This window comes from Centroberyx gerrardi, chromosome 3 (genome assembly GCF_048128805.1).
Source record: "Centroberyx gerrardi isolate f3 chromosome 3, fCenGer3.hap1.cur.20231027, whole genome shotgun sequence".
NCBI lineage: Eukaryota > Metazoa > Chordata > Actinopteri > Beryciformes > Berycidae > Centroberyx > Centroberyx gerrardi.
Window position 1 is genome coordinate 16,411,441 of NC_135999.1, and position 9,651 is coordinate 16,421,091.

At 42.9% G+C, this 9,651-nt stretch overlaps 1 protein-coding gene and 1 non-coding gene across 2 annotated transcripts; one reads left to right on the forward strand and one right to left on the reverse strand.

The window, feature by feature from the left end:
- The first annotated feature begins 62 nt into the window (after nt 1-62).
- trnal-aag (transfer RNA leucine (anticodon AAG)) lies at nt 63-144 on the forward strand. Its single transcript has one exon. It is a non-coding gene; the product is annotated as a tRNA-Leu (tRNA).
- A 902-nt stretch (nt 145-1,046) lies between these two features.
- On the reverse strand, nt 1,047-5,711 carry cacng3a (calcium channel, voltage-dependent, gamma subunit 3a). Its single transcript, XM_071914520.2, has 4 exons — nt 5,501-5,711; nt 2,573-2,656; nt 2,266-2,406; nt 1,047-2,157 (listed from the first exon to the last, which is right to left on the reverse strand). The coding sequence occupies exons 1-4, from the start codon at nt 5,709-5,711 to the stop codon at nt 1,586-1,588; spliced, it is 1,008 nt and encodes a 335-aa protein (XP_071770621.1). The 3' UTR covers nt 1,047-1,585.
- Nucleotides 5,712-9,651: the final 3,940 nt, after the last annotated feature.

Genomic DNA, 9,651 nt, shown 5'->3' on the forward strand with positions numbered 1-9,651 from the left:
GTTGCTGTATTCAACACCTTGGTGCGTAACGATTGACAACAGTGTTGGTAAAGTGTGTCACAGGTAGCGTGGCCGAGCGGTCTAAGGCGCTGGATTAAGGCTCCAGTCTCTCCGGGGGCGTGGGTTCGAATCCCACCGCTGCCAGACGGCTTTTGTGCTGAAAGAATTCGCGCCTTACTTGAAAAAATTAGGTACTTAAAATCAGATATAGTACAGAATGCTGTGTGCCAAAGTATCTGTAGCTGGCCTGGCACCAAGAGGAAGGCAAGCAAGTGAATAGAGAAGTTCTGTGTGACTATCGCAAATGTCGATTATTCATAATGTAGTTTTTATTTTGCATTGCTTAATAGATGTAGACCTTGTAAATATTTCAACTCCGAAAGTTAGTACACTTTTGCCTGGAGTCCTTATTTAGTTGATTATGGAAACCTCCCCAGTCCCTAACATTTTCCTCCATAAATAAGCAGGGGAAAGAGGAGGGAAGTTAGACATTGAGAAACACCAGAGAGAGTTGAAGCTGCTCCTCTCTACATGGTTTTCAGATGGAGTGGATGCACCTTCTCTTTAGTTGCCTTGTCGTAGCTCTGTGAGGCTGCCTATACTGTTCTTTCATCATCTCTTACACATAGCCCGCACACATGCATGTGCACACACAGGACCTTAGGTGCAAGGGTCAGTTATTGTTGATAAAGTGTGTTTGTTTGTTTTGTGTGTGCCTTTGTATTTGGTTTGGACATGGTTTGGCAGATGTTTGAGGACACAATTTCTCATTTTTTTCTATCTCATACATGCACATACATGTGAACAAACCTGAGATCTCTACTACACCAAACCAAATGACACTACAACATTGAACTACACATATTTCCCACTGAAGCATATTTTCTGAGCTTGTATTAATGTATAAGCTTTATTTGATGTAAACAAAGACTCAGTGACACAACCATTGGGACAGAACTGTCGTTACTCTAATATGCATGCTCACATGCTTACGCAATACACATGCACACACACACACACACACACACACACAGAGAGAGAGAGAGAGAGAGCTCTAATGCATTTAATGGGGTTTCGATTTTCAGTTTAGGTCAACAAAAAGGAGGACAGGAACGAGACATACCTAATTATGTCATCTCCCAGATGTGTGTGTGTATGTGGGTCTGTTGTATTTCTAGTACTATGATAATTTCCTATTTTCAATGGCAACTCTCTCTTACTGTCTCTCTTTCTGTATGTCTGTCTCACACGCACACATTCCTATTACTATACACATACATACACACGCGCACACACACACACTACAGATATATGGATATAGCTACTGTAATAGCATAGCAGATTGACATACATAGAGGACAAAAATCTCCAGTCTCAAAAATGTCCTCTTGTTCACTTCTTTTAACAGTTACAGTAAATCATAGACACACTTGGCTTCAGTCTCCAAAGTCTTTCCTCTCTCCTCGCCTAGAAAAAGGGGGAGAGGAGTTGAGGTTCCTCTTATCGCATGTTCTCCTCACTCTTGAAGTTCCTCCTATTTGCATGTTCTCGCCATCTCACCTCCCCTCCTGCCACTGCTCTCCTCTCAGACGGGCGTGGTCCTTCTGTTGGCGGCGCAGTTGCCAGGCAGCATCTCCGTGTTGTTGTGAGCCGCTGCGGTCGTCATATTGTTCACGGCCATGTCGATCTTACCGTCCTTGAGAGGCGAGGCCAAGGTGTAGAGCATGAACTCTGAGCCCACCGGCACCGGGGTCGGCAAACTTGGCAGGGCGTTGACCTTGGAGTCAGCGGAGACGGGCGGCTCTCGGTCTCGCAGCGAGGAGGTGCGGAAGGAGTGCGGGGTGGAGTCACCGGTGCTGTGATTGCTCCTGTAACTGTATCGCCGGCTGCGGTTCTGGTAGTAGCGGTTGCGGTAGTAAGACGAGCTCCGGGAGATGGGCGGCTTCATGAGCGAGGGCCGCCCGTTGGTGCGCAGCTGCCTGTGCTTCTCTATGAACACGTGCACCGCCAGCACGCCAACCATCTCAGCCAGCACGAAGGACAGAGCTCCGAAATAGAAGGACCAGCCGTAGGAGTAGCTCTTCTTGTTGTCGCTCTGGCTGGGGTCGCCTGAGTTGGCCGATATGTACACAATGATGCCAATGATGTTGCTTAGACCTGAGAGGAATCAGGGGAATGGAGAGGGTCAGCTGGATGATGCATAGTTTGCGGGCATGCACATCTGATTTGTGCGTGTGTGTGTGTGTGTGTGTGTGTGTTTCTCACCTGCCGAGACAAAGAGTATACCCGCACTGAGGATGACATTGTAGCGTGACTTGTAGAATTCGCTAGCAGCGACACACACACCTCCTAGAAACAATAAGCCCACACTGAGGATAGGGAAGAGACTGGATGCACGCACTGCTCCTGGGAGGAGAGGAGAGGAGAGGAGAGGAGAGAGGAGAAGAGAAGAAGAGAAGCAACAAGAGGATGGAGGGGGGGTGAAGAAAAGAGCTTAGAGATTATTTGAATGTCCAAGACTTTCATAGTTTTTATTAGATTACACAGCAGTGTGTGCACATGTGTTACTCACGTAGTAAATACTCTGCAGCATCCTGTTCATAGTCTGCATCCTCAGCAAAGTGATCAATGTCTTTACATACACCCCGAAATGTTCCTACAGAAAGACAAAAAACATAATTTGTGTGTGTTTATGTGTGTGTGTGTGGCATGTGGAGGTAACACTCCTCATCACTCTGCTCTGAATGAGCAGAGGATAATTTTTTAACACAAAATACATATAACTTGTTTCAAACCCACAATCTTCTAACATACTTAATACGGTACTTAATCACCCGGTGGGCTATAATAAGCAATGCTGCTGTTTATTGATTTTTTGTCTGCTTTTAATACTATTTAATCCCACGTTTTAATTAGGATACTTATTGTAGATTTCGCTCTGGATCTTAGGCACATTAGGAAATCAGACTTTTTAGTCCAGATAAGTCAGAGGGTTAAGAATAATGTTTGTCTATCCTCTACTGTCTTCTACAGAGTTGCCACAAGAGGTGCAGTGTGTCCCTTCACCTCTTGTGTACATCCTGGACATGGACACAGTGTTTGCAGCAATCGACATGAGTGCAGGCACATCTCAAGTAAGTAAATCAGCCTTTTGGAGGTTAGTTTTTTATATATTTCTTTCCATTTAACCTTGATTTAACTAGGTAGTCCCCTTGAGATTGAAAATGTCTTTTTCAAGGCAGACCTGGACAACAAAGCAGAATCACAAAATACACAAAAGTTGCAGGCAAACACATTCAACAATGTACATAAGAAAAAATACTATTAAAATAACATCATAGGTGAGTAGGTGAGTTCAAAATGTACTATATGAGCACTCAAAAGGCAATAGTCCAATTGCAGCCCAGCATGTTCAAGGGCCTGAATAGATCTTGGCTGTACAAAGCATAGACAGCTCCTTATTGAGTCTGACAAAAAATCCCTCTGAAGCTTCACCAGCTCTTCACTTGGTCTTTCAGTTTTAAGTCATTTCCCAAAGATTTCCAAGCAGAGTGACCTCAAACGCCGCATTGCCTTGTTGAGTTGATGTTGATGATTTTATGCAATAGTGTGATAAGGCCTTTTTACAAGTAAATGCATCAAAAACCATGGATATGACCATTGTTTTAACAGATAAACCCTGTTCATTAAGGTCCAGACTTACCTGGGGAAATTTATTAACAGTTAATGTGCTTGCTTAAATGCTGAAGTACTTTGTAAACACTCATTTGTCCCATCAATTATCAAGCTGCTGAATAGACAGACTATGAGTATAAACTGCATAGGCACTGAGGTACTTTAATTTGGACTACCATGCTGTTATGCCATGGTTATGGGTAAACGTTAGTGTCTTGTGTTGCACTGTGTGCTGTTCTTTTATTTGGTGCAAATCAGTTGTCCTGCTGGATTATAATAAAGATGGAAATGAACTGAAGTGAACTGATGTTTCATGTTCTGAGTAAGCTTTGGCCCAGCGGTGTCTCTCAACGTTGCAAACACAAGGATATATTGATAAATGTGTCCCTATGCGCTGCATCGATTGACCAGTATTGATGGTGTGACTGTGGTCACCATGGCTGCAAATACAAAACTCGTTGAGTACAACTCGGCCACAGTGAACAGGTCAGAGGTAGAACCACTGTTGAGGAAGCAAGTTATCCAAAAATAATGGTGATAAATGCGAGCAGTATCAATAATACAAAGGGAGGCTGGGTGAAATGTGAAGCTAGTCGATAACTTTTTCGACCCCGCCGGATCCCTCTGCAGCCTCCTCCTCACTCTGAGCAAGAGTGGAACAAAATGTTTTTGAGCACACGGCTATTTGGCTGTCAGCTCTGTACCATCTCCATTAGCCCCTATTCAAACCCCGGCTTGGGAGGACAGTTTTGTTGTAGCTTGACCTGAAAATAACTCGGCTGGTGGGTTTGTAAAATGTCCCTGCATTGCTTTCACCCTGGAAGGCACCAACTGTAGCCCATTTTAAGCCAGGTGCTGAGTTTAGTTAATGCACATAAACAACCAGCCATATGATCCTGAGTAAAATGACCCAGGCAGCCTCACCTCAGAGGTATTTATGTGCACATACACACACACACACACACACACACACACACACACACACACAGACAACCTACAGCTTCCTATCTGTCTATCTGTCTGTCTACCTGTCTCTCTCTATCATTCTAACATTTAGGGACTGACAGACAGACAGACTGACACACACACACACACACACACACACACACAAGATAGTTGAAGCATTGATGTCCTCTGCATGCTTCGTTACCTCTCCATTAAACCACTTTGAAGCTTAGTGATAGTGGGGCAGTAGAGGGAGGGGGCGAGAGGAAGGAGAAATAAAAAGACAAGTGCACGAGGGAGAGATGATGGAGAGGACAAAAGTTCTAACATTTCGATTGCATTCAACAACTGGGTTAAAAGGAAACCGAATAGTTATGGTGAGAGAATGAGAGGTGTTATGAAGCAACTATAAAAATCATTCAGAAATGGATTTTCCATCCATCACATGTCCAGACTTTGCATTTCCTTGAACCTTACTGTCAGTCTGATCAAGCCACAAACAAATTATTCGGCCAATTAACCACCTGACACCCAGTTGCAATATCATTAGGTAGGCTCTTCTAGTCAATTTCACAACTAGAAACTTTTCATTGACGTATAGAGTATGATCTTCCCTAACAATTAGGCTCCCATTACACTATATTTCCTATAATATTAATATACTTACAGTGTGTCTGTTGCAACTGAATAAGGTGACCTTATGGTACTTTATGGTATTTTGTACCTCTTATGGAATCTATATAATATTCCTATAGGGACTTATAGTGTCTTTGGAAGTCAGTCGTGACTTTATGGTGACCTTATCGTAGGCTACTTTGATATTTGTATCTCCTATCACTATATTGTTCCTATAGGGATTTATAGTATTACTCTAACTTACCCTCAGTGCAGCAGGTCCTCCACAGGCCGGAGTGGGTCAGGACCTCCTCGTTCTTGCGGATGGTCTCGTTGTCGTTCAGGCTCTTGGAGCGGCACATCCCGCGGGAGTACAGCCAGTAGTCCGTCCCCACGGCGATGGTCATGAGGCTGAAGGCGCAGAAAGCCCCCGCCGTGGTCATCAGCATCATTACGCCCCGTTTGCACATCCTCATGTCGCCCCGGCCCCCTGCTCCTCCTCGCCGAGGTGAGACAGAGATCCGCGGGGGTTTAAAAACTCTTCAAAACTGTTTCCCGCTGTCTGACCTCCGTGTGGATCCGGTCGGCTGAATTAAACTCAGATATTGTGCGCATCCTCTCCAGCCTGCGCTAAACCCGGGTCGTCGGGTGCTGTATAGGTTTCTGGTCGTCCCTTTTAAGTTTTGGTCTGTTTTTTTCCTAGGCTGCATAAGTACCTAGTTCACTGACTGGGGATGTTTCCATGTCAAGACTCAGGAGCAGGTGGGGATGCGACGAGATGTGGCTGACGGCAGAAGCTGCTTTTTTGGAAAGTGCAAAACCAAACAAGAAAGATAAGTTTAAGAAAAGTGGAAAAAAAAGCTTCTGTAATAAAGTTGGTTGGAGAAAATAGCGACACTAAAGCTCCTCTTGCCACGTTCTACTTTGGTGAAGCTCAACTCTGGCACTGCAGGATAACCCCGCCCTCTTCTGTCTGTGCGTGTGCATGTGCGTGTGCGTGTGTTCTTGTCAATGGGGAAATTCGCTACCCATATAGCCCATGGCCAAGGCCTAGTTGTAGAAGTGACAGCAGCCACATCTGACCCAGTCCAGCCTGCTGTCTGTCAGCTCAGTTCAGCACCACGGACAGCGGCCTCAGCAGCTGCTCTCTCAGGGAACATTAATCAGTCAGTCCTTCTCCTAAACTACATCAAACTACAGCGCTTCACAAGTCACTTTTCTACAAATCATGCCTGTTCTTTATTGGACCGTATCTAATTAATAAAAAAAATCATAGTTGTGTTAATGTGGAAACTGAACCTTAACTATGAATCTTCACACAGTTATTCATGTCAACGTTCGGGAAAAAAAACATTTTTTATTTTATTTGTTTAATTCTTTTTTGGGGGGATGTTTACTATTGAAAATACATATTTTATCTACAAAAAGGTCATAATTCTGGTCATAATTCACAACCCTCTCATGGGTTATTGCTGCACTTTACGACTCTAACGTTAGCTTGCAACATATTTGTAGCTTTTATTATTTCTGAATGCGAATCAGTATTATACAATTATAGTGGAAATATTATGGAGAAGACAAAATATTAATGGTATAAAGATGCTAATGCTAACATTTTCCCTGAGCAAATATAGCTTTAGGCCAATCCTTGAGGCACACAGCTTACACCAGCTGTTACCTTGACAAGCAAACACCAGGCCAATCTAAAACACTATTACAGCAAAATAGCAAAATTAAAAGTTTAATTTAAAAAGGTAGTGACTAGTTAGTGGCTGATTGGCTTTCATATACACCATCATGATGAATGAGCTGTGTGATTAGACAGAATCTGTACTTATTACTTTGTAATTTACAGCCTGTCTGTCTATATATCCTCACTTCCACATCTATTAGCTTCTCAATAACTTATTGGCTGTATCATAGCTGCTCACTCATTAAATGTAATTCATATTAACATCCTCATTTGAATTCCATCCACCAGTAAATGGGAGAAGAGCCGTCTGAGGGCTCCAACTTAGTTGATGGGCCTTCCCGTTAACTACAGAGTCCTGCTGGCCTTTGCATGAATTTAAGAATAAATGAGAATATGAATATTTAATGCTCCCAAGTTTACATGTGAGTGTGTGTGGAGCGGGATGGCTTAGTCGAAAGGAACCACCCCATCTCCACCAACACACACACACACACCTGCGCACAATCAGAAAATCATTTCAAAAAGACACACAAGTTTCACAACACCTCCTGCGTTAAGACCAGGGGGGTAATGGAGGGTAAAACCAGTTTGCTCACCTTCCTCATATTTGTGGAAGAGAGTTTACCTCTTTTTAGGCTGACACAAATATTTATGGCATAAATTCATAGTCTGCAGCATACTAAGTAGAATAAAAAATAATGGTTTTCTGAAAACGTGGTTGATTTGTGTTCATATTGGTGAGTGTTTTCATATGGTGGTCACTGACTGGAGGTCATAGTTCACCCAGCTTTTTATTTACCACTATATCACTGGTTGAGGACACCATTCATGACAGAACGATGGACTTATACCCCTCACCCCACAAGTTTAATTCCAAAATATCCCCTAGTTGACAGATGTAACATCTGCTCAGATGTGCTCATTTGGTCACAGTAAGCCTTGGAAATATATGATTTGGAAGAAAATAGGCAAACATAGGTTAGTTAATTGTGGGAGGGTCACTTCCAAGCATCCCGCTAACCTCTATGTTGATCTGACAGAGGTGACACTAATTTTAGCCCCTTATCATCCGGGGCGCATCCTTGGCCATCCCAGGGTCTAGGCAAAAGGTCAAAGGTGATTTAGCCTCAGCTGTCTGGACCCCTAGCTATTAGAGCATTATATTCTAGCTTCTTCAAAAACACACTTTGTAGACAGGCTTGTATGTACTTGTTTTTTCAACCCATTTCATTTCTGTTGAATTTGTCTGTTTCATTCTTTTAAACCCAATTTTGAAAACAAGTCTATCATTAATCTTGTTAAACACAAACTTTGTTTTGAATAGTTGCATGCAAATAAAGTTGATTAGTGTTAGTATATTCATGATTAAAAAAAAAGTATCTTTTACCAAGTGCATGCCTATGCAAGGTTCATCAAGGGTCTAGTGAATCAGCAATAAATCACGTTTTTTGAGCTGCAAACATGGTTATATTGCTTCTATATATAGTGAATAGCATTAATCCTGTACTTAATGAAAACATTAAGTCCTACATCTGCTTCTAGGGGCAGAAAATCATTGTTTCACTGCTATCTATAGGCTGAAACTTTCAACCGTGTTGCACTTCTGGCCATACCTCCATCAGTGATGTCAAGGCAGGTATTTCATCTTTTCCAGTGTCAAATGCTTTGTGATCAGAAAATTGTTACAGCCCCCCAAGTACAGATGGGTGATCTGTTATCACAGACACACTCTACTATCCGTTCTCGCTCCACAACCCACTTTTTTGCAACTTTCAAAATTGTGTACTAGGCGAAGATTGGCTGAAGACAGTGTGTTTACACACTCTTTAAGAAATTGTTACCACTAAAGGGGTAATGGGGCAGGGAGCACCCTATCTGTGCACACTGTTTGTTCATCTCTCCATCACTGTCTCACTCTCTCAGTCAAAGTAAAACACAGGAGCCAGAGTTACTGAAATGGTATTATAATTATTCATTTTAATGTAGGTATCATAGGTGTCTCTCACGCTCAGGTAAAGACGGCGCATGCAACACATGACCACTGTCCTGTTACACAGTTCCTTTAGTGGCTTTATAAGAGCTGCTCTCCTCTCTTCTCCTCTCCTCTCCTCCTCCCAGCTTCCTTTCACCTCTTCTCCTGCCTTTTGCATAGTTTACACTTTATTCTCCTCTCCTCTCTCCCTCTTGTCTTACTTATCTCATTCCCCACTTCTCCCTCCTGAAACCTTACAGATGGGAATGGATTGGCCCTTTAGGAGGGGCGAAGGGGAGGATTGGAGAAGGAAAAAGAGAGAATGAATAGTGATAAAGTGATAGAGATCTGAGGTAGGGAGAGAAAAGCAGAAGAGAGAAAATGAAAAGGAAAAGGAGGAGGAGGAGAGAGACAAAATGGGGGGGGGATGATGCGAGGGAAAAGCATGAGGAAAGATAAAAAGGGGCAGTTGGAGTGATGGCAAGGGGAAAGTGAAAACAGAGAAAGGAGGACAAAGAGGGAGGGGGAGGAGAAAGGAGTCAGTATATAGAGAAGTGCACATTTACACTTCTAGCTCTAGATCCCATTCCTATTTATACATACACAAAAACACAGGTCATACATAATTATTACACACTACTTTATATGTTCATTTCACAGAATCTCAGATTTTCTTGTCATGTACAGCCAAACAATCTTTGATCTGTGCTCTGGAAAAACCTCTGGAAAGTAAACTTTTCTTTAGCAACGC

Coding starts and splice junctions, on each gene's coding strand:
- cacng3a (XM_071914520.2), bottom strand. CDS start 5,711: ATGAGGATGTGCAAACGGGGCGTAATGATGCTGATGACCACGGCGGGG. Junction 2,657..5,500: donor GAGGACCTGCTGCACTGAGG/GTAAGTTAGAGT, acceptor GTCTTTCTGTAG/GAACATTTCGGGGTGTATGT. Junction 2,158..2,265: donor TATACTCTTTGTCTCGGCAG/GTGAGAAACACA, acceptor GATTCCTCTCAG/GTCTAAGCAACATCATTGGC.